This window comes from Globicephala melas, chromosome X (assembly GCF_963455315.2).
Source record: "Globicephala melas chromosome X, mGloMel1.2, whole genome shotgun sequence".
NCBI lineage: Eukaryota > Metazoa > Chordata > Mammalia > Artiodactyla > Delphinidae > Globicephala > Globicephala melas.
Genome location: NC_083335.1, coordinates 124,466,499 through 124,494,433, shown reverse-complemented (window position 1 = coordinate 124,494,433; position 27,935 = coordinate 124,466,499). Strand labels below are relative to the sequence as shown.

Sequence of the window (27,935 nt, the reverse complement as noted above, 5' to 3'; positions counted from 1 at the left end):
CCTCGTGGGCAGCAACACCGCAGCTGAGAAGCTCTCTCAGGACACAAGAGGCATGTGGTCTGCGGGATGGAAAGCCGTCGCATGGACCTTGGGAATGCTCTGGGAATACTAATTTCCACTGGAAGCCTTGGTACACGAACTCTTAAGATAAAACTGTTAGACGAACCTTACTGATGGCTATTTTGGGCAAATCATCCTCTGAAAAACAGAAGCCAGAGCTCTCTTCATCACAGATATCCCCCACCACGCGAGCACAGAAGTCAGCACACCTGGGGTTCTACGCCTCTGCCCTGTCACTGCATCCGTCCTGGCAGCAGAGGTAGGGATGGTCTTGGGATTATGCCAAACACGATGGAAACCCACCAGGCTCACTTGCTTTGGTCTGCAGAGTCTACAGCACAGAGGTCTGACATGGAGACGACACACACAGATCAAAACCTGGAGACGGGGGTGCCGGGGATGGGGAAAGGGGGAAGGGAGAGCGAGCTCTTCACGGGCAAGGGGTCTCCTTACGGGTGACAGAAATGTCGTGCAGCTAGACAGTGGGGAGTGCTTTGTACATTCTGCCCGCTCCAAACACACACACACAGAGACACAGACACACACACACACACAGACACACACAGGCACAGACACACACACAGACACGTACACACACAGGCACACACACACAGGCACACACACACAGGCACAGACACACACACAGACACACACAGACACGTACACACACAGGCGTATACACACACACACACAGACACAGACACACACACAGACACACACAGGCACACACACACACACAGACACAGACACACAGACACACAGACACACAGGCACAGACACACACACACACAGACACGTACACACACAGGCGCATACACACACACAGGCACACACACACACAGACACACACACACACATACACACACACACACAGGCACAGACACACACACACACAGACACACACACACACAGACACGTACACACACACAGACACACACATACACAGACACGTGCACACACAGGCGCATACACACACACACAGGCACACACACAGACACAGACACACACACAGACACACACACACAGGCACACACAGACACAGACACACACACAGACACACAGACACACACACACACATACACACACACACACAGACACAGACACACACAGAGACACGTACACACACAGACACACACACAGACACGTACACACACACAGACACAGACACACACACAGACACATACACACACACACACACACACACACACAGACACAGACACACAGACACAGACAGACAGGTCGGGATGCCAAGCTGCCTGCTCTTGGAGCCCTGCCCATTTCCTCGTGGGGAAATATATTCTATAAAACGTCCACCAACTTCCACATCATCAATGGTATCAGATTAAAGCAACAAGAAAATTCACTGGCAGCCCCAGCAGGTGTGTCCGGTGTGGTCCCAAGGACAGCCGTGGAAGAGGTGGGCTGCCTCTCCGGGGTAGCGGGGTGCAAGCCGGCGCCTCCCAGGCCTGTCTCCGTCAGGAGGGAACGGAGTGCCGCGTGGAGTCACAGATGCTGGCGTCCACGCACGTGTCCCAGTCGTGTCAAGGCCTGGTCGGGACCTTTCCTCTTAGTCTGCTCCCTGCAGGACCATGTCCCCCGCGTAGAGCCCTCCCTGGGCACGGAGGAGATGCACCGTCCTGGGGAGTCCTCGGGGCCAGTCCTCTGGTTCAGACCATCGCCAGGCACCCAGAAATACCCAGCAGGAAAGCCCCTCTGCTCCCCTCCTAAACACTGTCCCGGGGCCACCTGACACAGTAAAACGTTCACCCTGTACACTCAGCGATTCCCTCTCAGTGGAGCAGACGCCTCCCGTGAAGGGAAGCGGCACCTACGCCCTGCTGGCGACTTCAAGCCAGCTTCTCCCAACAGTTTATTAGTTTCCACCTCTGTCCTCAGATAAGAGACCACATCTAACAACAGGACTCAGTCCCACGGAACATGAAGCATCAGGGGGGAATCTGGGAATCTGGACTCCCTAGACCCCTGGCTGCCCCACGTGGCCTGGTGAGGACCCAACACACACACAGACGTGTGTGGTTGAGAACAGCAGCTACACATCCGTGCAGGCAAGACCACTGCAGGCCTGACGCTGCTCCCTGTAGGAAGGCTTGGCGGCAAGGATGGCGTTGGCCCGAGTCTGGGAATTCGGACTTCCCACCATGCCCTAACTGGTAAGAACGGCTTCTGTGCCTCCACCGTCTGTGCAAACAACGTGGTTTATACTGAATCCCACGCTCCTCCTGGGAGTGAAGCATTCGGGTGCAGGCGGGCACAGGGTGCCTACGAACCAGAAATGCTGGGCACAGGCTCTGCTGACTTCACACGACCTGTCACACGCATGATCACCGCCTGCTTCCGGGGGAACCCAGCACGTCCTACGCGACTCCATCAGGAGACAACCTTTGGAAGGTCTGGATCTCGCCCCATGTGCCTTTGCCCTCTGCTGACATTGCTTTGTATCCTTTTACTGTAATACATCTGCGCTATGAATTCAGCTGCACGCCCTGGGAGTCGTCCTGGGTGAACTGCTGACGCCGGGCGAGGTCTTAGGGACGCCCCTGACACAGCGCCCTTGGGGCAGCAGCAGAAGGGAGCCCACACCAGTTCTGGGGCTGGTTCGCAGCTTTGCAATGAAACTTTTGAGCGAGCGAGCGCCAAGGGCATCTGTATGTTGGAGGCCTCAAGAGCAGTGCTTCCTGTGAGAAGGGTTTCCTCCCTACCAGCTACATTCCGTGCCTGCCATCCTCTAAGCGTTCACCATTACTTTAAGGGACACCTCCTAGGACTCTGAATTATTATTTTTGAATGACAAAGAATAAAAAGGGAAATTTAAAAAAATACTCACCGGAATGAAACGGAAACTGCTGTTTGGCCTCTCCTGTGTGGGCATCCCAAATTATTGTTGTCTGTGCTCCGCAAAAAAAAAAAAAAAAGTTAGTTACTCTTCTTCTTGCAAAGTTTTCTCTAGTAAAATTTATGATATAAGAAAATGCAGTGAGCCCCTCTTTTTTGTAAAGCAGCACTGTCCAATCAACACTATATAAATAGCATGCAAGTCACACAGGGAATTTAAAATGTTCAGGCACCACACGAAAAAATTAAAAAAGAAACCAGTAAAACTAATTTTAACAAAATTCATTTCACTCCAGCATGGCGAAAATATTATCGTTTCAACATAAGATCCATATACTCGTATCAACAAGATGTCTGGCATTCTCTTTTTCACCCGTGTCTTTGGAATCCAGGGTGTCTCTCACACACTTAACGATCCGGAGGGTCACACTCATGAAGTTGGCCACATGCGCTGGTTACTCCACCAGACACAGCAGCTGGAACTGATATTCGCAAAACTACCAGTTTTGGCGGGAAATCCCCCTTATCCCCAAACATGAAAAACTATTGAAAAAACTGTAACGATAAACACCTTTTTGGCACTTTTCCCAATGAAAAGCTGCAGAAATGGGTATTTCTGAAAATTCCCCTGACCGTCACTCACTCCGTGAATTGGGATCACTAGACAGAGTAGAGAATTGGGTTACACTGGGGTCTGGCACTGATTTATTGGTCTATATATAAGGAGAAAAAAAAAAAAAGATCTCCTCCCCGGAAAACAAAGTAAATCACAAATGCTTAAGAACGTACTAATGTTGGGAGACACTTAGGGAAGAAGCCATCTGGCAGCTCGATGAAGACCACTGGAATTAGTTCTTAATCAACTGGAATTTTCAACTGAATTGGAACCTTGACACCTCCCCGTCAATGACGTTTAATAAAGATTTTACTTTAAGAAGAACTAGTTCTATTTCGTATCGACAGCAGTAATTTTCAGAGGAAGCACTCAGAGCAATGAGTGTCTCTGAAACTTTCGGTCAGCTCCAGACCAATTAACAGTTTGCTTTTTTTGGGGGGCTGCGCCGCAGAGCTTAATAGGATCTTAGTTCCCCAACCGGGAACTGAACCCGGGCCCTTGGCAGCGAAAGTGCGGAGTCCTGACCACTGGACTGCCAGGGAATTCCCAACGATTTTTTGTTTGATGGAGTATAACTGTTTTTCTTAATTGAGCCACTCACAAATCTGGCAAGGCAGAGAACATATAAACCCTTCCACAATTCTGATACAATTTCACCTACTACCATCAATAATTGGAACAACTTGTTGATGTTTTAACGTTAAATAGGCACTGGGCAAAAGAAAGTATTCCTTACACAAAAGCTTTCAAGAAACTGAAGTACATTTTAGCCACTTTGGGTTAAGCTCGCGCTGAAGGTCAAAGTCAACATCCCTAAATTACATTTCCTCCCCGAGAACGTATCACTTTACAGAAAGCAACTATTCTTCCTGCCACGGTTGACTAATCATGGTAGATAGTGTCTGACTCAGAGGCTACTAGAATTCCAAATGTGCATTTCCACTAACCATCCAGTTCATCGCCTGGTAGAAACAGAAGATAATCAGGTAGAAAATTCAAAATGATTAGAAAAAACGGCCTCAGGGGCAGGGAGGACCTGAAGATGCAAAGAATTCTCTGGCAGAGTGTGAAAGCTACAGGGCAGTTGTTATTGGCGTCCAGGGCCTGAGTCTCCCATCCGACTTTATACCAATGTGTCCCGAGGCAAATTAGTGAAGTTCTCTGGGGCTCCATTTCCCCCTCTGTGAAAAGGGCCACATCATCCCAGTGAGCCCCGCCCCTCGCACGGGTGTCTACCTTACTCCTGCCCTCAGGGAAGCCTGCGGTCTACAGCGCGATGCAACAAGTCATCAGATTGGGAAAACGGAAGCCTGGGGAGAGAAAACCGTTTGTGTTCCTAAGATCACCCTGGGCGGGTGGGGTAAGTTTATGCAGAGGACACCCCACGCCAGCGGGCTTCTTCAAGCAGCGGACAAACGCAATTTGGGGATTTTCTTCTTTCTATCAGTGAACTATGAACCTCAAGGAAAAAGGTGTGACGGGCCGGGGGAGAGCTTTGATAAAGGTCTGTAGAGCAGTCTACGGTACATGAAGACACGATGTGCTAGAAATGAACACTAAGACCAAAACCACAGAAGCAAACAAAACAGATCCCTCTGATTTCTTAACGGGAGGCAGAATTCTAAGAATTCGTAGAAAGCATGATGTTATCTGAGATTAAACATAAACAGGCACCTACAGAGGACAGCAATGTATCTTAAGCAAACACTCACTTTGTCTACTCCAGCACTCAAAATGTAATTCCCCTTCTTGTTCCATTTCAAGGCAAAGATGGGGCCTTTATGTTGGCCTAAGGTGCTGGCCAGGTTACCTGGTACGTAAAACACAAACACAGCAAGCGGGGTGACTTCCGGGCCTCAGTCTGTTCCCCGGATGACAACAGGCCAAGCACCTCCTCTCCGACCCCAACACAAGGGCGTCAGGACTTACCGTCTTCCGTCCATATTCTTGCAAAACCATCATAGGAACCTGTAGCCAACAGTGTGCCGTCACTCTGCAGGCCAGAGAGAAACACAGAGCGACAGAAGCAGCTTAGTAGGGGCAGCAGTGGAAAAGGGCCCCTCGCATTATCCCTGGGCGGCAGCACCTGACGTCAACAACAGGTTCCCAGTCACGAGACTCATCAGTCACGCTGGCCTACTTTAGCTCGCACTGCCCTTCAATGAAAACGTGAGACCAAACAGGCTCCCCGTATACAACCATCAAGGAGGCGAGGGGGCAAGGAAAACAGATCGCAACCCCTCACCACTGACGACGTCCGTGAAAATACGGTACGAAAAGTTAGCGTGAGACTCCTGGAGACTTAGGTGAGCTCTTAAAAGTATGTGCCAGTGGGGAAGGGCGGTGAAATGACAGAATATGCATAAACAGGATAAAGGGCAAGAAAATCAAAAGATGTTCCAATCAGAAAAAAAAAAGAAGTCAGAGAGCTCTGTGTCTCTCACGTGTTAAATGCACGTAACACAGGTGCTGAAGCGTCAGGGGGGAAAGTCATCTTTCCTTCGTGACAACTCACAGAGCGCCAGCAGAACGGGTTCCCCGATAAAACCACCAGACTCCATCCTGCCAACGTGTGGCTAGGGAACACCCAGCTAGAGGTCCGCCAACACGGAGGGCCTCGGGAGGAGCGCTCAGAAACGGGGGCCAGCCCCCCAGGTGGGCTGACCAACAATACTGCCCCCTTCCTGCGTCTGCCCGGCTCCATCAGCACCACGGCGGCCCTCGCTGTGGTTTACAGACGTTCAAGGGTCTGGGCGGTGGCGGAGGCTTACGTTCCAGTCCAGCGAGGTGACGTCTTTGTTACTGGGGACGTCATGCCCCCCCTCCCGTATACAGTGCCTCAGCACGAGCTGCGTGGAGCCCCCGTTGCTGTTTTCGTTGAGGTTCCATATCCTTGCGGTTGAATCTCCAGATCTGTGCAAGGAACACACACAGCATTCAGCTTCCGGTCCCAGGGCCAGCAATGCTCATCACTACTTGCTGTCTGGCTAGGTCGGGCATCCTCGGCACGGGGTCCTCCGTCTTTTCGATATCGCTGACTCACAGTGGTTTTCTCTTCCCGACCTTTTTTTTGCACTTAGTGATTTGAAATGTCTGTGCATTGCTCCCCAGCCCGCTGAGAAAACGGCTGGACCGGGCACTTCTGCACAGCCTGAGGTACTCGGGGCGCCCCAAGCCCTGGTCTGCACTCACTGGGAAGATGCCACCAACAAGGTACGGAGGGGGAGCGCATGTCCTGTGAGGGAGGACTCGGACACCCAGACCCTGGGCACCCCCAGCCGGACACCCTTACCCGGAAGCCAGGAGGTCACTGACAGGGTTCCAGGCACAGATGAACACCTCAGACTCATGGCCCCGAAGGACGGTGGCTTTATTGGGTGGAATCTCCACGTCTCCGTCTATTTCCATTGGTTTCGAATGATTATCTGTCACAGGAAACAGGGAAAGACACAGGTCTGAGGGATACCAAGGAAACACCCTCAGGGCACGTGGGTTTTACAAACAACCTCCTTTGCTGTCACCCATGGCGATGACAACCAAATCATGGGTTCTGTGTAATTTAGTAGATACGTGACATTTCTTGACAGTCTCCAAATTTGACAGAGGAATAAAAACCGGTATTTACTCTCTATAACTAGGGCGAGGCTAATTTCTAACAACAGCCGGAAGAAGACTGGACAGAAGAGATGACAGCCAGCCGGCTCCTGAGCAGGCGGAAGGTTCCTTCTCTTGACGGGACAACGGGTCTTACCCGGAAGCACCCTGTGAGGTGCTTAGCTGTGAAGCGCCCTACCTGTGAAGCTACCACGGGGGCAGGCCATCATTCTGCTGGAAGCTTGCTACCCTCAACCCCTCAGAGTCTTGGGACTCAAGTGCTATCTTCTGACTGGAGTCGTCTGCGTACCATGCTTTTCAAGCCAAGCAGAACCACCAGGTTTCTGAACCCAAGCAGTCCTCCCTCCATATAACCCACAGGGTCCAGGCTCTGGAAGGGTGACAGGGCATGCTAAGTGCCACCCGGAAGAGATTCCCCCTGGGTAGTGGCCGTTTTCCCCCTCTGTGGCACAAGAAAAAAGATTCTTGAAGATCAGAATGAACGATCACTTCAGAGACTCCATTCAGGCCACAGCCTGCCTTGTAGCAAGATGGGAGCAAAGAGCAGGTGGGACTAGTTTCCGGAACAAGGTGAGAGTCGGAAACCACCGGACGGTGTACGTGGGATGGGGTGCCGGCCAGCCCTCGGGTGAAAAGTAACGCTTAGGGACTCCTGAAACAAAGGCCTGCCAGCCACCGGCGTTCCTTAAGGCATGCGACGGTCTCCACGTGGCCACACTCCCTTAGAGGTTAAGATTTAAAATACACGGTGCAATTTATAAGTTTGCAAAATTTCTGTCTCGGCGGATACAGAGGTTTCTCAGAGCTCACCAATTAGGATCGCTGCCTGGGGCGGAAGCCTAAAGCCAAGGACACGTACCTCCTTCCTGTTTTCTTTATTTTGGGCGCCTTGAGGGATGTATCCCACGGGAGTGGGCAGCCCATAAATGACCTGTGGGTACAAGCCACCTATTTTTTCTTCTTCTTTCCCTGTCCCGTCATCTTGGACCTCGTTAACAGTGATCATGGGGCCTGCCGGCGGGAGGTCTTTTCATCGGACGCTAGACAGATGGGCTTCAAGCCACCCTGCTGTAACATAACCCGCGCTGCTGCCTGCCCCGGCTTCCTGCGCAGCGCTGCAGCTGCATCTCGACTCTAGCGGGAGACGGCCTGTGCCGGGGCGGGGGGATGAGCCGCCCCCGCAGGGGCGGCATGGCTGCTCGGAGGGAAATGATTTTCAAAGGAGGAAGCACACACACGCACGCACACACTCACGCGCATGCACACACGCACACGCACGTGCGCAGTGCGCACACACACTCTGAGCTCAGACCCTGAAGCCGTCTCCGAGTTGATACGTCGCGTGTCAAAGTGCCGGCAGGCTCCCTGGGTAAAGGTTCATGCTCTCCGACTCGTCTGCCGGACGCTTCAGGGCCATTACCTAACAGGGACCCTGCTGCAACCACCAAATAAGACGGCACTTGCTGTCTGTGCCGGGTGCCCTGTCAGTGACCGTGAGCTCCGAGTGTCAGGTCAGAGTTCGTCCGCGAGGCCGGAGGACGGCGCAGGGGCCTCCTTTTTGTGCCCGACAGCAATCACAGGTGGAACAAATGAGTCCTCAGAGTAGCACAACCTCCTAAAGCTGAGAGAATGCTGCGTCCAAGGATCTCAGTGAGAACAGAGCGCGAAGCCCTCCTGGCCACAGAACAAGCCAGCCCTAGACGCTGCCGCATACGCACCGCCCAGCAGGCAGGTCTGGAAGGGGTCTGCAGGACTTGCCCAGACTCAGACGAGGGAGAAGCTGCCGGAGCGCGAAGCTCTGGAGCCCCGCACTCACTTATCGCATGCGCTCCGTTCTCTTCCCCGTTCACCGTGGCCTCGCCGTTCTTTGGTGGGTTCTGCTGGGAAACGGCCGCCGGGGCCGTCGGGGCCGCCGGGGCCGCCGCCGCCGCCGCCGCCGCCACGCTGGCCTGCTGCTGCGCCAGCTTCTCCCGGAAGGCCTGCTGCCGCGTCTGCACTACGTCGGGCATCACCGCGTCAATCAGGGACAGCGACTCTATCGGGCGGCCGTCGAACACCGTGCCGTCCTGCGGACAGAGCCCAGGCACAGATGTCAGCTCCCAGCGAGACGGGTGCGCGTCGGGGACAGACACGCAGGATCCCGGGAGCCGCGGGGCCGCCGAGCAGGCGGGGCCGGACCGGGCGTCCTGAGCCAGGGCAAGGGATCCCAGAGCGCGCAGGCGGGTAGGGGCCGGCAAGAGCGAGCGTCCATGGAGGGCCCGGTGTGCCTGCTGCTGCCAGAGGGCACCCAGCACTCGGTAAATACCAACCTGCATCCGGATACTTCCTGTCATGACAACAGGGCTACCCCTGACGCGCTGTCCTCAACAGGGGAGCGATTCTACCCCCTCGGGGGACATGTGGTCAAGTCTGGAGGCATTTCTGGTTGTCATGACTGTGGAGGTGCTCCTGGCGTCTAGCGGGTGGAGACCAGGGACGCTACTCCACACCCCCCAGGGCCCAGGACGGCCCTGGAGCAAGGAATGATCTGGCCCCCAAGTGTCAAGAGTGCCGAGGGTGGGAAACCCCGCCCAGGCGCTCTGACAGGTGTGGAACCGCTCCCCTTTGATAGGACAGACGTCTCTTCGGAGACCGCAGGCCCAAATCAGACATTCCCGCACTGCTCACGGTATGATTCCTAATGCATCTGTCCGTCTGATGTACTAAAACACACACGTCTGCTACCATCTGAAATGACTTCCTGGGATCAGCGCACAGACTAACACGGCCACGATATTCTAACAACAGCATTGTTTAGTTACAATTCCTGTTTTCCGAACTCCCCTGGAGTCTCTGGCTTCCATAGATAATGAAAACATTTCCATACACACTTAGCAACGCAGGAGGGAGTTCTTTCCTTAGAAAGCGCTCCAGATATCACTCACACGAAACTCAGAGCCTCTCAGTGTGTCTACGGGACGTGCAAACACGTTTTAGCCTGTTTTCTCATAAATCAGGAAGAACTGAAGGACCTAAGTTTCAGCAACACAGCGTGTGAATGAAACATCACCCCAGCTGACTACAGGTTACTATACAATACTTGAAAATCAGGGAAACAATATAAAATAACAGAGAACACGGGGAAAAGGAGCCAGTCACCTCACAGCTGCCCGGGTTCCAGCCATGGAGGGGCCAGTGCTGACCAACTGGTCAGCCGGCTTCTACGTCACCTTCCTTCTTCGTATATTCAAGCCCCAAGTGGATGATGATTTTGCAAAAGGCTGTAACTGCCCAGGGTGACAAAAAACCTTCTAGTTTAAGCTCTAAAAGCACACTGCCTCACTTTTAACTACCCGAAACCTAAGTGACAAATGAGATGACCTTTCGTTCTCCTCTGGACACACTGGACTTTGAATTGCCGAGAGAGAGAGGTATGGGGGCCTCTCCGCGGATGAAAGACGTAGAAACTGGGGCAGGGGGCCGCAGGGGCAGGGGGAAGGGAAATCCAATCTCACTCAGCATCACACAATCTGAGAGCCGGTGGGGCCTCTGGGGTCCTGTAACCCTATCCCCACACTTGTTTGTTTTGTGGAAAGAGAGACGCGACGGGGCCTCAAGTTGCTGGTGGAAGATCCCAGGCACCCAATGTAAGACAAGGAAAGAGGAGACTGCCCGTTGTTAGGCAAGAAAGAGCACAGGGTAGGCAGACACTCAGGTGTTTTTAAGGATGTGGGGTTTTGGAAAACAGCAGAGGAATACACGTGACAGAACACAAGACACATTCCTTCCGTAGTTTTAAAAGCTGAAGAGAAAGTGGAGCTAAATGCTATGCATGAGACAGGCTTGTGAGGCAGACGCAAGAGGCAAGAGATATGAGGACATATGTATATGTGTAACTGATTCGCTTTGTTATACAGCAGAAACTAACACACCATTGTAAAGCAATTATACTCCAATAAAGATGTTAAGAAAAGAAAAAAAAAGACAGGCTTGTAAGGGTGAGAGCAGTTCAGAGGGAGAGGGGATGGAGGAAACTGGAAGGGTTCAGGAAGATCTTGGGCCCGAGGGTGGTGTGACCCGGGAAGGGGATACTTGGTGGTAAAGAGGGGCATGTGGGCAGTGGACGGCGTCAGCTGTGCAGGATGGACCGTGACAGGAGACGGGAAGTTGGGGCAGAGCAGCGTGCCAGACCGAGGTGGGAGAAACGAGGGCAGAAAGAAGGAGAGACGGCGGGAAGTGCGGTGAAAGTAAGAGGGGCTCAGACCGAGATGCAAGGGAGGCCTCGGACATCACAGGAGGCCCCGGGCATCTTCACAGTACGATCCCAAGAGCAAAATAGAACAGGGGAGACGGGCACTGTTTTCAACCAAAAGAGCCCATTTAAAAATTGGTATGAAGTTGGCCCAAGGACTCATCGTGCCCCAATCTATAAAGAGGGAGGGAACACTGTGCCCCAATCTATAAAGAGGGAGGGGACACAAACAAATTGGAGTGACTTAAATTTATAATTATGGATACAACTGCCCCCTTCCTCTGCAGCTCTTCAACGGGTAACAAGACCATCCCTTGGAATCCTCTCGAACACAACAGTCCTCATCTGTCCTCCGTGGTCTCTGGCTGTGCCCTCTGTCGGGTCCACACGAAGCACAGATTCTAGGCAAATGTTTCCCAGGATCCCTCTTCGACTGAACTGCTCAAAATATTCCAGGGGGGGTGGGCGTTTTCTGTGCACGTGCAAGGCCCACACCTGTCCTGAAGCACCCCTGACCCTTGAACAACACAGGTCTGAACTGGCAAGGTCCACTATACGTGGATTTTTTTTTTTTTCCCAACACATTTACTACTACGTTTACCATCCGCGGCTGGTAGAATCCGCGGATGTGGAATCTGCGGATACAGGAGGGCCAACTGTGGGACCCGAGCACTACGGGTTTTGGTACCTGCAGCAGGTCGTGGAACCAATCCCCGGTGCATACCCAGGGATGAGCGTATAAAGCAGCTGCGGATCTGCTGCGTGTTTTTCCCATTTGGCAATGTAGTGTGACGTCAGTCCACAGCTGGCGATGTGCGCATGGATATGGAAAACGACACAACCACCTAAAGGGCCTCGGGAGATTGCTCCTTGGGTACAACGGAAGCGCCACCCCCCACTGAAGAAAGTATTTACCGCAAAGAGAGAAGGAACCCTAACCGACCGCGAGAGATGGCGGGGAACCGTGTGCTAAGGTGACGCGTCTTCCCAGCGCGCGCGCGATCCAGGGTGTGCGCGCGCACGATGCAGCGTGCGCGCGGCCTGGGCCCGCCCCGGGGGTGCACGTACCTCGTTGATGCTGATCTCGGCCTCCACATACTGCAGGCCCTTCTGCAGGATGGAGATGAGGGCAGCCGGCGGCACGAGAGTCCCATTGATGTTGGACTGGCTTATGTGGCTCTCGATACCGAACGTGAACGCCGAGTGCGAAAAACCTGCAGCAAGACAGGGAGGCCAGCGTTCCGTGAAGCCTGGACCAAGGGCGGAAGGCACAGCCACTGAGACCTAGAAGGCGGCACCGCTGATGTCAACGCGCTTAACAGCGGAAGGGACGTGGCCGGAGGATGCCCGGCCTGCGATGTGGGGTGTCGCGGGCAGGATGCGGCAGCGAGAGGGAGAGACGCAGAGCAAGGCAGGCCTCTGACTTGCGCGGGACGGGAAACAGCTGTAAAGGGAGAGCCCTTTCCGCGTTTTAAAAGCCAAACAGGCCCGTGTCGGCCCGGGTTCAAGGTTTCTGTTACAGCAGTCAGACCGCGGGGCTCTCGGCCTGGCTTGCAGGGCTCCTCCCAGAAGTTCAGGCTCACGTCTGCCTGCACCCTCCCTGCGGTGCTCACGGCACATGAATCTCACCACCAACTGCCCGAAGAAAAAGAGGTCGGTCCGGACTCAGTGGTGTGGCCTTGGGTCCTTTTACCGAAACACTGGGCGATCCCCTTGGCTAAGAGTTGCTGGGTTTCCCCCTTCCTCCCCTAGCACCCCTCAGCAAGTGCCTCCGTAGGAAGCCGCTGACAACACTGGGCAAGTGAGAGGGGCTCGCAGGTAAGGTGTGGATGGAGCTGCCTGGAGGCAAACGTCGGGAGCAAAGTCAGGACGGTGACTGCAGGTCGCAAACAATGCCTGTTTCAATAAAGGAGGGCACGGGGCAGGGCAGGGGGAGCTGCGGGGCCATGGGGGACAGGGCTGCGGGTCCGAGGCACAGGCTGCCTTTTGCTCTGTCAGACCCTCACCTGTGTGGGCCCCGGGCAGCCCACTCCCAAGGTGTCTCCGCCACGAGCGCCCTCCCATCACCCCTGGCTCATCCTACATGCTGGCGGGTGGCTGGCGGGGGTCTCCCCGCCGCTCGAGCCACACTCACATTCATCAACCCCGCGGGCCCCCCGCCCTCCATCAGAGTCAACATCCTCAGTGCTTCTGCCTTTCGTTACCAAAACACAACCAGCCTCTGCAATGAACAAAACGCTCAGCAGATGGGAAGGTTCCCTCAGGCGAGAAGAGCTCTGTCTGCATCTGCGTCCCTTTCTCTCTCCAATCCCTGTTGCTCAGCCCACCTGCCGCTCATGGCCTCATTATTAAGAATATATAAAACAGACACTTGATACTTATTTCAGGAGTAGCACCGTAGCTGCTATTAACTTGTGTACATTTCTTTATGCACTGTAACCCCCTAAATTAGACTGTACAGGACAGCACCTCAGAGGCTCTCCCCGCACAGAGTCCCTCTGCTCTTACTCTCTGAAGGACATGAACAAACGCCCTTTGCAGTCAGCCTTCCCTTCTCCCTCTAACTTGTTTTCTCTCTCACTGCCCTCCGTTCCCCTACCCACTCCTGCCAGAACAGAACCACCCACCCCTGTGTTAACCAATGACTCTATCCCCCCGAGTCTCTGCCACCCTGTGGACGGTCTTAATCTCTAAGCTTTTATCACTCATTTTCCGGCAAGGGGTAGACTAGAAAAATCTGAGGTCAATGGATGGAGCAGGACCGAGTGGGTTCTTGGCCGGACTCCCCATCGCATGGGCTCATCCCTATATACTCTGGGCCACAATGGCTTCTCTCTCCTAAGAATTCTTCCTAGGTGACAGCCCCGTCCACCTGGCTCCTACCATCTCTTCCATTCGTGTCTCCACCAGCTGATGGGACAGGACACTGGACTGAGAGCCATTTGTTATCCTCCTGGTATCTTCACAAGGTCTAGTGCAGGACTACGCCCGCCGCGGCAGTAATAAAATAACACCCGCCAGCCATTACACGGTATACACTCTCTCAGTCAGGCATTGCTCCAAGGATTTCCTCCTAATTCCGTAACCCTCTGCAGTCATTCCCTCGTTCTCTTTTCTCCCTTTTACGGATCAGGTCCTGAGATCTCCCAAGGGTAACTGACACACCCCAGTCACTAGCTCCAAACTCAGGCAGTAGGACACCAATCGCAGCCCACCACACGACTCCACCTAGAAACTTCTACAGAGTGTTCCACCAGAGCACAGCTTTGACTGTGACCAGGGCTCCTGACAAATACATCTCAGTGACTGATGGAGCAGCTGTGGGAGAAAAGTCAAGCTTTTGGTGTATGTCTTAGTCCGTTACAGCTGCTATAACTAAACACCACACACTGGGTGGTGTCAGCAGCAGACATTTATTTCTCACAGTTCCGGAGGCTGAAGTCCAAGATCAAGGTACTGGCAAATTCAGTGTCTGGTGAGAACCCACTTCCTGGTCCACAGATGACTGTCTTTTCCCTGTAACCTCACAAGGTGGAAGGAGCAAGAGCGCTCCATGCGGCCTCTTAGAAGGGCACCAATCCCATTCACAAGGGCCCCATCCCCATGACCTAATCACCTCCTAAAGTCTCTGCCTCCAAATATCACACTGGGGATTATGCTTCAGCATATGTATTTGTGTGTGTGTGTGTGTGTGTGTGTGTGTTCGGAAGGGAAATACAAAATTCAGTCTACAGAAGTATTATTTCATTCATCTGCTCACCCACTCATTTATTCCCTCAAGTAACACAGGGCCATAAAAATGCTACTTTTTTTTGAATTTTATTTTATTGATTTTTTAATACAGCAGGTTCTTATTAGTTATCCATTTTATACATATTAGTGTATCCATGTCAGTCCCAATCTCCTAATTAATCACACCACCACCCCTGCCACTTTCCCCCCTTGAGGTCCATACATTTGTTCTCTACATCTGTGTCTCTATTTCTGCCATGCAAACCGGTTCATCTGTACCATTTTCTAGGTTCCACATATATGTGTTAATAATATAGGATATTTGTTAGCAATGCTACTTAAGTCACATGAAACACAGCAGATTCTGACTACCTTACCACCTTTAATCAACCTGGGCACTTTGTGTCCATTATCTCCATCTTCAGAGCAGCTGTTCAGAGTTGGTGTTTCTGTTTTACACATGAGAAGGACACATGCTGGAGAAATAAGATAACCTGTCCAAGGTCCATACATGTGATGAGAGGCTGAACTAGAATTTCAACTCTAGACTACGTGACTCCAAGGTTCACCTTTTTAACCTTACTTACTCTAAGACCCACGGGCACAGGAACCAAAATTCTTCAATTCTCCAGGTGGATGCCAAGTCCATTCCTAGCTGGACCACCAGCAGCCACAGATACAGTGCAGGCAACTTGAAAAGAACTGGGTGCAAACCCACTTCTGAGCCAAGACTTGAATACGTCCTTGGTTGCTCTCTTTATCTGGGTTGGGTGTATAGTTTGGTTGCATAACTTTCTTATCTCTCCCCGTGATACTGCTCTTCCAAGTAGATTCCATTTCTAGAACATGTTGATGACGATACTCAGTGAAGGACGGCTGAAAGAAGGGGATGGAGCACTGAAGACGAATGGGTGTGTGTGTGTGTGTGTGAGTCTGAGGCTTCTGCAAAGAGGAGGGCTGAAAGCCATCTGCTAGAAGGAATGTCCCCCCACTAAAGCAAAATGATGACTAAGGAGGATAAAGCTCTATAAGGGAACCATGACCTTGAACACTTGGGTCCGCTATTGGAGATGACAGTACATCATGACTGGAAGCTAGGTTATCTTCAAACCCTTGCTGTAATGTTCCATGTCACTGCTGAAGAGAGTCCTCCTATCTGTTTAAATTTACATTAGCTGCATTTCTTTGGACAGATCTATGTGTGGCCTCCAAATCAATGGTTGCTTTCAGTCCATTTGTTTTTGAGACTTTCTTCTTGATTTCTGGCCAACCAGATTTCATCAAGGCAAGTGGGAGGGCCAGGCAGACAAAGTGTCAGGAGTCCTGGGTTCCGTCCTCGCTCAGCCACACAGGACCTGAGGGTCTGGGCCAGGCCACTTCACTGGGCTGGGCCTCCGTTTCCTCTACTACCACGCGGGGCTAAGGAGTACCTCAAGGAGCTGAAGGGAGAATCAGAGGCGAGAGCAGCAGGAACACAGAGACTTTTTCTAGTTTAAATTTATTTTTAATCGAAGTCTAGCTGATTTACAATGCTGTGTTAATTTGTGCTGTACAGCAAAGTGGTTCCATTATACATACACACATTCTTTTTCATATTCTCTCCCATTATGGTTTATCACAAGATTTTTTAAAAAAATTTTATTGATAGTTGACTTACAATGTTGTGTTAGTTTCTTCTGTACAGCAAAGTGACTCAGTTATGCATGTATATATTCCTTTCCATTGTGATCTGTCACAGAACATTAAATAGAGTTCCCTGTGCTATGCCTTGTTGTTTATCCATTCTACATATAATAGTTTGCATCTCCTAATCCCAAATTCCCACTCAATCCCTTCCCCACCCTCCACCTTGGCAACCACAAGTCTGTTCTCTATGTCTGTGAGTCTGTTTGTTTTGTAGATGGGTTCATTTGTGTCATATTTTAGATTCCACATAGAAGTGATATCATATGGTATTTGTCTTTCTCTGTCTGACTCACTTCATTTAGTATAATCAACTCTAGGTCCATCCATGTTGCTGCAAATGGCATTACTTCATTCTTTTTTATGGCTGGGTAGTAAGTAATCCATCGTATATATGTACCACATCTTCTTTAGCCCATTCATCTGTCGATGGACATTTACATGGTTTCCACAGATGCTTTTTTTTTTTTTTTTTTTTTTTTTTTTGCGGTACGCGGGTCTCTCACTGTTGTGGCCTCTCCCCTTGCGGAGCACAGGCTCCGGACGCGCAGGCTCAGCGGCCATGGCTCACGGGCCCAGCCGCTCCGCGGCACGTGGGATCTTCCCGGACCGGGGCACGAACCCGTGTCCCCCACATCGGCAGGCGGACTCTGAACCACTGCGCCACCAGGGAAGCCCCCGCAGATGCTTTTTAATCTAGATAGAAGACCATGAACTAGTGGAAACATCCCTTTTTCATGTTGCCTTGTCCATGCAATGAGGACAACTGATGTCGTTAGGGTACTTCCCGGTTCTGGAATTCATTCACCGTGGAACAGGGGGACGTCCTCAGCCTCTGTCGGGGAGGCCTGCTTGAGCACTTCCTCTTAGGTCACGGTTACTGCCCTGTGCCAAGGTGCCGTGTAATGCGCCACCTTGGAAGACCGGCATCTCCAGGAAGGATGCCCCTGTGTTGGGGGTGGCCAGCCTCCATATGCCACCAGCAGCGCACCACCCCTCCCAACGAGGCTCCAGGGCTAATGAGCATATTCGTTTTCAGTCTGCCAGTGCTATGACTTGTGTGCCTTACGCCTCCTCAGCTGTCCCCCAGCTTTCAGTGCATCCCTTCTTCTCCCCAACAAGACACTGGGAGGAACAGAGAACCGGATGTCAGTGACAGAGGTGGAAATGCTCAGAGCTGCTCAATGGCAGGTGTGGAAGTTGGTAAACAGGGGCAGAATGCAGAGCTGGGTGGCACCTTGATGAAAGACTCCTGGGACGGCTCAGTGTGCGCGTCCTTGCTGTCCACTGCGCGGGCGGCCTGGAGCGGTCACTGAAGCCCGCAGACTTGCCTCCTGCTAAGCAAGAGTCATCCCCGATGAATCTCTCCTCAGGAAGGTTTCTCAGCTGTGGCATGACTGACATTTGGGCCAAACCATTCTTCGTTGGGCCGGGGAGCTGGAAGGGGCTGTCCTGTGCACTGTAGATGTTTAGCAGCATCCGGGGCGCTGTCCTGTGCACTGTGGATGTTTAGTCCTGTGCACTGTAGATGTTTAGCAGCATCCGGGGCGCTGTCCTGTGCACTGTAGATGTTTAGCAGCAACCCTGGTCTCTACAAACCATCCTTCGCTGGGCCGGGGAGCTGGAAGGGGCTGTCCTGTGCACTGTAGATGTTTAATCCTGTGCACTGTAGATGTTTAGCAGCATCCCTGGGCTCTACACGGTAGATTTTTTTTTTTTGGCTGCACCGTGCTGTATGCAGGATCTTAGTTCCCCAACCAGGGGACGGAACCTGCAGCCACGGAGGTGAAAGTGCCGATTCCTGACCACTGGACCGCCAGGGAAGTCCCTCTACACACTAGATGCTAGTAGCAAGCCTCCTCTCGGCCATGACAACCAAAAAGGTCTACAGATGTTGCCTAACTCACCCTAACCATGGCAGACAACCAATGGCCCAGAGGAAGCACACCCCCCAAAAGGACACAATCCACAGGTCTCGTCTACTCACACTTCTGCTGCGTTTATAAACACCGCGGGTGGACTGCTGCCGTCGAAAAGCGCGTGACAGAATTCAGATAACACACGGTAACGGTGGATAACCAGACGAAGTGAAGATACTTCCGAGGAGAAAAAAGGGTATCATCATGAGAAACTGGGAAAGGTTCAACACAAGCACTACGTTTTTTATAAAGCACAGTAAGACCTTCAAGAGTAACTAATCTGAAAAGATACCTGCACCCCGGTGTTCACTGCAGCACTATTCACAACAGCCAAGGCATGGAAGCAACCTAACTGTCCATCAGTAGATGAATGGATACAGAAGATGCAGTGTGGACACAATGAGACACACTACTCAGCCATAAAAACTGAAATGATGCCATTGGTAGCAACATGGATGGCCCTAGAGATGATCACACTAAGGAAGTAAATCAGACAGAGACAAATACCATATGATATCACTTGTGTGTGGAATCTAAAAAAACAGTACAAATGAACCTATTTACAAAACAGAAAGAGACTCACAGACAGAGAAAACAAACTTATGGCTACCAAAGGGGAAGATGGGGAGGGCTAAATTAGGAGTATGGGACTAACAGATACACACTACTATACATCACATAGATAACCAACAAGGATTTGCTGTAGAGCACAGGGAACTATAGTCAATATCTTGTAATAAATTATAATGGAATCGAATTTTTAAAAAGAATATAGATATATACATATCTATGTAGATATATATACATCTCTCTACACATATCAAATCACTTTGCTGTATACCTGAAACGAACACAATATTGTAAATCAACTATACTTCAATAAAAACAGTAAATTAAAAAAAAAAGATCTTGAAGAGTAAAATCCTTCCCATTTAGGGTGAAAGGTGCTACCATCTCATGAGAGAGGAAAACAGCAGGTGAGGGAAGGTGCTTCATCCAACTAGGCAATAAAAACAGATTTAAAACAAACTGAGTACATGCTTTGTTTAATGCAAAACCACTAAGCCATACCTCTTTCAGAAATGGCTTCCCAAACCATTCGAGTCGTGCAGTGAACCATCCTGCCCCATTAACGCTGGCCTGATTCATCAGCAAAACCTGCTAAATGATCACTCACGGCCCTTAGACACACTGCTTATTCGGCAGAGAAAAGCAGACACGGAATCCTTAGGCAGCTGTGCCGTTGGTTCTGCATCTTCAGCTGGAACAAATACCAAGGGCACCGATTTGAGGCACTAAAACGCAGAATCTTTATAAAGTACTTAATGGACTTTATACTTGGAATACTGACAGCTGTCCAAGGCCAATGGGCACGATACGAAAATTACTTAGATCAGGGATAGGCAAGCTGAGGCCCACGCTGCCTGTGCCTAGAAATAAAGTTTGACTGGAACACAGCCACGCACATGAGTTGATATATTGCCTACGGCTCCTTTCACACTATGATGGCAGAGCTGAGTAGCTACAACAGAGCTAGTACGGCCGACAAAGCCAAAGATATTTACCATCTACTCCTTTATAGGAAAAGCGTGCCAACTTGATTACTGTATATATACGTATAGATAGACAGATACACACACACACACACACACACACGTAGATATATGTATGTATACATATAGATAGACACACACACACACGTAGATATATGCATGTATACATATATGTGTACACACACACGGACCACACAAAAGCAGATGTCATGGCCTCCCATATGTGCTCGTTCATTTCTTTCTGCTGCGGACTGAATGTCTCCCCCAAATTCATATGTTGACACCCACCCTCCTAAGGTGATGGTATTAGGTGGCGGGGCCTCTGGAGGCGGTGAGGTCATGAGGGCAGAGTCCTCAGGAATGGGATTGGTCCTTATATCAACACGAGCAGAAACTCCCACAGTTATCTCTGTAGGAGTAAATATAACTTTCTTCCCAGAGCACTTTGCGGGGCTGTCAGGGGGTCCCACCGAACCTGCCGGCACCCAGGACTTCTCAGCCTCCAGACGGCGAGAAACAAGCGTGTGTGTTTATGTGCCACTCAGTCTGCAGTGCTTTGTTACAGCGGCCCAAAGGCACTAAGACTCTCCTCCTGCTCTGTCTGATTGACAGTGGCAACGACGGCAGCAGCCTAGCACCGACATTTACTCCGCGCTTCCTTTGTGTCCGGCAGCAGCATTCAGGCTTTCCAGGTGCTATGTGATGGGACACAGAACTACCACAGTAACCTGGCTGATGCCCCACAAGGAACCTAGGACTTACTCTCCTTCTCAAAAGCAGTGAGGAGCCTGCAGGCCTGGGAATAACCCTCGAGGCCTCTGATTCCCTGTGTTGTTTTTTTTTTTTTAAATTTTATTTATTTATTTATTTTTGGCTGTGTTGGGTCTTCGTTTCTGTGCGAGGGCTTTCTCTAGTTGTGGTGAGCGGGGGCCACTCTTCATCGCGGTGCGTGGGCCTCTCACTGTCACGGCCTCTCTTGTTGCGGAGCACAGGCTCCAGACGCGCAGGCTCAGTAGTTGTGGCTCACGGGCCTAGTTGCTCCGCGGCATGTGGGATCCTCCCAGACCAGGGCTCGAACCCCTGTCCACTGCACAGGCAGGCAGATTCTCAACCACTGCGCCACCTGTTTTGAGCCTGGCCATATCTCACTGCTTCTCCAGGCTGCTTTTGCTAGAAGCACACACCTGCCTTCCTGCAGGATGGCTCTGCTTGTACTCTGCTCTCTTGGTCCAGAACAGTGGTTCGTGCTTTTCAAGCGAGGGCCATTCCATCTGCCAGAGGAAGGTGCTGGGCAGTATCTGGAAACATCTTTGCTCATCGCCAGGGGCTGTGTATGTGTGTGCTGTCGGCTAGTAGGTAGAGACCAGGAGGCTGCTAAACACCTACCATGCACAGGACAGCTCTCCAAGCCAAAGAGTGATCCAGCCTCGAAGCCAGTGGGGTCAGGCTGAGCGACCCTGCCGCTCAATTCCCTCTCCCTTACTGCTGAGACCTCCCGGTCCCCAGGCCTGCGGCCGCGCATCCCTGCTCTTTGTCCTCGCGCTAGGGGACGGCTGCTCTCTGCTCCCGGCTCCCGCGGCAGCCTCCCCGTTCCTCCATCTTGCCGTGGTGCAGTGCGCAGCACCCTCTTTATCCCCATTTGTCTCCTAGCTCCTGAGAAGGCTGACGACGCTCCCTGAGGGCAGGAAGCCCATCGGGATTCACAGGTAACACAGAGCGCCTTCCTCAGTACAGCAGCTGGGGCTGCAGATGGACTGGTAGAATGGCTGAGAGACACCGGGGAAGCTGATGTAGACGAAGGGGGGTGAGAAACTGAATAAAACTGAGTCCTCATTGTTTTCAGAATGAAAGACTAGGAAGAAGTACAAGAATGAAGGATTTAGGTGCAACGGCATAACAGAGGGAAAACAGCTTTTATTTTTTTATAACATCTTTATTGGAGTATAATTGCTTTACAACAGTGTGTTAATTTCTGCTGTATAACAAAGTGAATCAGCTATACATATACATATGTCCCCGTATCTCCTCCCTCTTGCGTCTCCCTCCCACCCTCCCTATCCCACCCCTCTAGGTGGCCACAAAGCAATGAGCTGATCTCCCTGTGCCATGCGGCTGCTTCCCACTAGCTATCTATTTTACATTTGGTAGTGTATCTATGTCCATGCCACTCTCTCACTTCGTCCCAGCTTACCCTTCCCCGGCCCTGTGCCCTCAAGTCCATTCTCTACGTCTGCGTCTTTATTCCTGTCCTGCCCCTGGGTTCTTCAGAGCCATGTTTTTTTCCTAGATTCCATATATACGTGTTAGCATACGGTATTTGTATTTCTCTTTCTGACTTACTTCACTCTGTATGACACTCTCTAGGCCCATCCACCTCACTACAAATAACTCAGTTTCGGGAAAGCAGCTTTTAGATGAAGATGTCATACAAGCAACAGTCTTAAAACACCAAAGAGGGCTCTTGGCCATATGTCTATTCCAGAATTAAAAACCCATCACGTTATTTGAGAATAATAATAGTTAATCATAAAAGTAATGATATTAAGTGCTTATTATGTGTATCAGCCCTTTTCATGAATTAGGTTAGCGAGTTGGCAACAACCTATGATTCAGTCTTAATAAATCCCTATTACAGATGGGGAAATTGAGTCACAGAGCAGTTAAAAGTGATTTCCCCGAGGGCACAAAGCTAGCAAGTGGCCATCTGATCTCTGAGTCCATTCTCTTAACCCACACACCAGACACTACTAAAAGTTGTTTAGAAACCTCTGAATGATTCAAAATGGTATCCTTTTTAAAAAGAGGAAGAAAATCGTCTCTTCAGTTAATACCATTTATATTTCAAATTTCAACGAAATAAGTTGCAAACAAGGCCTACGTTGCAGAAACTAGACAGAATGCTTTCCAGGTTAAAGAGGCAAACAAAGATGAAGTGTATGAAAAAACTATATTGGGAACAAGAGACAGCAAAGTCAGATGCAGTGGTGCAGGAGTTTGCTACCGTTTCTTTACGCAGGCCTCTCACTGTTGCGGCCTCTCCCGTTGCGGAGCACAGGCTCCAGACGCGCAGGCTCAGCGGCCATGGCTCACGGGCCCAGCTGCTCCGCGGCATGTGGGATCTTCCCGGACCGGGGCACGAACCCGTGTGCCCTGCATCGGCAGGCGGACTCTCAACCACTGCGTCACCAGGGAAGCCCTGGTACTGTTTCTTTTTGTTCACAGAGAGAACACACTTCACCCATGTGCTCCGAGGCCCGGGCCTGCCCTCACTTGCTTCCCTGGCTTCCTTTTCTGACCAACAAACAGGTGGAATTAGGCGATCTCCGAGGTCCCTTTCAATTCTAAAATTCTAGGCAGAGGAAAAAATGACCTTATCGTCCCAATCAAACCCACGGGATTTTAATTTATGGAGGTGAGTGAGTGATGACACGGAGAGATGAAGGCCACGGAAAGAAGAAGCCATTCCTTACAACTCCAGTGGGAAGCGGCCACGCCAGGCCACCAGGGCCACAAGAAACCTTATCACATGCAGAGACCAGACGCCAAGAAACAGAGAGAGGAACCGGGACCACGGCTTTATGAACATAACGGAGGGTGGGGAGCTTGGTGGGGGTGCCCCCTACTGGTCAGGAAGTGAAAGCACACATGTGAGAGTCTGTGCATGGGGGAACTGTAATACGATTTCCACATGCCTGCAAAAGCCACCTCGAGAGAGAGAGGTCAATGGCTCTGGCCGTCGCTCCAGCCCTAAGATTAATGACCACCAAGCAGCCACTGGTCAACACACTCATCCAGTCCAACTGGCCACCGGGATTTGACAATGGGGTCGTTCTGAAAACGAAACCGTGGACTGCTAAGGAATACGTAGCACTTCCTTACTTCTGTAACATCCCTGGACACGGCGCAGTCAGCACAGCTTCTCCTCTGTCAGTACTTCCCGGATCACAAAGTTTTCTCTAACAGCACTGCAGCTGCCTGCAAAGCGGCCCGCCTTCCTCTGGGGGGGGGGGGGCGAGGAGGGTAGGGGGACCGGGTGACTCAGGTGTGCGGGTGGGGACAGTACCGATAAAAATAAAGACGGGAGAGAGGCTGAGGGTGGTCCAGAGCGAGCTGGACCAAATAAATCAAACAGAGGAACACAGACACAGACACACACACAGACACGCACACATGCACACACACGGAGTGAGAAGATGTAAACAGAAAAGGCGGGAGAATAAGAAATCATACCCTCATCTCTGGGGGCCGATGTATTATCAGTTCACTTCTTCTTTTTGGAAGTGATGGATTCGTCTCACCAGAGGATTACGTTTTCTGCCCGGGAAGCAATTTATAACCGTAAACTCTAGCTTTACCCATGGTAAAAAGCGCAAACATATGCTGAGAGTTCTTTTTGATTTTTCAGTCTACATCACTATACATGTTCATGACAACTCTACACTTCAATGTGTTTATCTTAAAAAAAAAAAAAAAATCCCCGAGACCCAGCTCTCCCACACTGTCCCAATTCTCCAGTATCTTGCTGGAGAAAAAACCGAGGGCAGGGAGGTGGCTTTCTGAGCCGCAGACCTGTTCTCACCGACCTGCCGTAACGTGGAATTCAGTGTAAAATGGGACTGCTTGGATGGCGCCCAGAAGAAATACCAGGAGGACCTCGTTAAAAACAGGGTTTCACTTCTAACATCTGGCCTGGACCCCAGGGGTGGCGGCGGAGAGCAGCCTGGGCTGCTGGCTGTTGCAGACCTCGCACCCCTGCCAAGACTTGTAACATCCGCTAAACCTGGGAGGCCTCCAGAAGGAGAGAGCACGAGTCAGGTTGTAAACCAAGGGTGCTACTTCCTCCTGGGGCCACAGCTGGCCGGGGGCGGGGGGGCAGCAGCTCCGCGAGGGGCGCCGGGGAGGCGGCCGCCTGCCCCCACAAGCTCACCCAGACCTCAGCTCCCGCTTCCGGCCGCCGCTCGGAGCAGCCTCGCTCGGAGCCCGCCCCTTCCGGCACCGTGGCCGCAACGGCTTTGAACCCTCGTGAACCCTGCTATTCGTGGCTGGGAAAGTCGAGCACGACTGCCAAACCGGAGATTTACAACGGACAGCACGGTTAAAAACTACAATTAACACAGGACTTGGGGGGAAAACAGAGAAACCAAGTTGGCGGAGAGAGGGAATAAGTCCAGCATTATGTGCTCGACACAAGTGCTGTTCTCACACGGGGGATTTCCTCCAGTCCGCTTGCCCTACGCAAAGTAGTTTTTACGTGTAACTCTTGGGGTCCTAGAATTCTGCACCCGTGTTCTTTCTAACCTAACACAATATGAGCATTTCCCCCGGCTGCTAATTGGTGTCAACAGTCACCATTTTGGTTGAGTCTCTGTTTTCACTGCGAGTCATCCCTGACTTACACACACGGCCTCCAGATTTACTTTCAAAGACTAATCAGTGGCTTCCCACTGGACAGCCTGGCCTTCCTGTGCTGCTGACCCAGCGTCCCAGTACTTCCTTCCTTCCCCTCCCGTCCCGTATCCTTTGTTCCCCTCGCCAAGATGGTTCCTCCTCCATAAACACGCGGGGCTTTGCTGAGCCTCCCGGCACGAACTCTGGCTCTTGGTTTTGGTTGAAATGCTCTCGTTCCTCCTTTGCCTGAAGAGTTCTAGCTCAAGTGCCTCCTGCTCTCTGCACCCTCCCCTGTGGTCCTCTGCGAACTCCTCCAACCTCACTTTTATCAGCACACAGCTGGTGTCCTGCGCCACCAGGGAAGCCCACATCTATGTATTTTTGGTGGCTGCTTTCGCACTACAAAGACAGAAATGACTGTGACAGAGATGAAAATACTATCTTTTACAGAAAGATTTCTCCAACTAATCCAGGGGAGAGACGTAAACTAGGTGATGGGAGCAACAGGTGCTTAGGAAAGCAGTTTCTGATCCCTCAACTTGTTTTATGAGGCCACTATAACACTAAGATCCAAACATGATGAGGAAATCCAAAAAGGAACACCACAGCCTAACTTCTTTTGGTAAAATACACTCAAATATTCCAGACACAGAACAAATGGAATTCAGTGGTATATATGAAGCGGACAAAATGTCCGGGCCAAGTGGGGTTTATTCCAGGAATGCAGGCTTTAATGTCGAAAGATAAATCAACAATTTCACCACATTAAGAGTCAACAAAGGGCTTCCCTGGTGGCGCAGTGGTTAAGAATCCACCTGCCAATGCAGGGGACACGGGTTCGAGCCCTGGTCCGGGAAATTCCCTCATGCCGCGGAACAATGAAGCCCGTGCGCCACAACTACTGAGCCTGTGCTCTAGAGCCCGCGAGCCACAACTACTGAAGCCCGCGTGCCTAGAGCCCATGCTCCGCAACAAGAAAAGCAACCGCGACGAGAAGCCCGCGCACCGCAACCAAGAGTAGCCCCCGCTCGCCGTAACTAGAGAAAGCCCGCGCGCAGCAACGAAGACCCAAGGCAGCCAAAAATAAATAAATTAAAAAAAAACAAAAGAGTCCAGAAAAATCACTTAAGTGTAAGCTTCCAGAGCTAGATGGCCTGTTGTGAATCCTAGCTCTACGACTTCCTGGCAGTGTGACCTGGGCAAGTGGCTACCTTCTCAACGCCTTGGGTTTCTCATCTGTCAATGACAGCGGCAGCTGCACCTCCTTCTTAGGGGTAACGGTTTTATCGGTCAAGTACTTAGAATCATGCCTGGCACACAGCACGTGCTCGACAAGTGGGCGCCACTGTCACTAAGGCAAAGCAGTGGCGATGGGGAAAGAGGTGGCACTGGCAAGATGCGGGGAGCCCAGCTGATGGAGACAGTAGGAAAGACGTCATGGAGAAGGAAGGTCTGAACAGGATTCTGATGTTTTCATATTAAACCGCGACACGATTATGGGACGGAGGAAGTTTTTCTTTGCCGGGGAGGGACAGTGGTCAGGAAATGGCAATGGTAGTAAGTGTGGAATTATGTTAAAGAATGCTTGGGAGATACACAGCCAAAACAGCAGTATGGAAGGCAACAGAGCGGCTGGAGGTAGATTACAAGACTGGGGGATCAGAGGGGTTAGGGATGGACCCCCACACTGGGGAATCAGAGAGGTTAGGGATGGACACCTAGACTGGGGGTGAGTAGAGAGGCTAGGATGGACACCTAGACTTGCAGAAGGAACAGCACACTGGCCACACAGACATGGGAGGGAAAGAAAAGGATGTCACCTTGGGGACAATGGCATTTAAGAAGTGGGTGGTGGAGACATCAGTAGAGCAACATATAGAAACTTGGGAGAAAAAGGACAGTGTTGTGTCTGACAGTCCAGATGACTGGCTCTTCAGTCTGGAAGGAAGAAAGGGAACTGAAATTGGCAGGAAATAAAATACATCAAAGCCGGACACTTTTAAAGTCACATTAGAATTTCAGAGCAGGCGGATCTTAAATGTAATGGTGTATGAACTTTGGAAGCAGGCACCTTCGTAAGTGGTTATTTCGTCTTAGCTAAAAAAAGGAAACAGGAACCATCTTAGGTTTTTTCATATCATCACTAACGTTTAAAGTAGGAAACTACGGTATAATAAGACTTAAGGGCATCTTCGACAGCATCTAACCTCTCTCTGATGGCAATACCAAGGGAAATTGCTTGGCTATATTGAGCAAGACACATACTTAAACAACTGTAACTTATA

The 27,935-nt window shown here is 51.2% G+C and overlaps 1 protein-coding gene across 9 annotated transcripts in view; it reads right to left on the bottom strand.

The window, feature by feature from the left end:
• TBL1X (transducin beta like 1 X-linked) overlaps positions 1 to 27,935 on the bottom strand; it is a 228,954-nt gene that overhangs the window by 12,992 nt on the left and 188,027 nt on the right. For 8 of the 9 annotated variants that reach the window (XM_060291953.2, XM_060291954.2, XM_060291951.2 and 5 more), the window contains 7 exons: positions 12,444 to 12,589; positions 8,961 to 9,210; positions 6,822 to 6,954; positions 6,301 to 6,442; positions 5,459 to 5,522; positions 5,242 to 5,339; positions 2,906 to 2,966 (listed from right to left, as the gene is read on the bottom strand). In XM_060291953.2, the coding sequence (XP_060147936.1) occupies positions 2,906 to 2,966; positions 5,242 to 5,339; positions 5,459 to 5,522; positions 6,301 to 6,442; positions 6,822 to 6,954; positions 8,961 to 9,210; positions 12,444 to 12,589 (894 nt within the window). The remainder of the gene's footprint in view (positions 1 to 2,905; positions 2,967 to 5,241; positions 5,340 to 5,458; positions 5,523 to 6,300; positions 6,443 to 6,821; positions 6,955 to 8,960; positions 9,211 to 12,443; positions 12,590 to 27,935) is intronic. The other variant, XM_060291957.2, reaches the window with a different exon arrangement.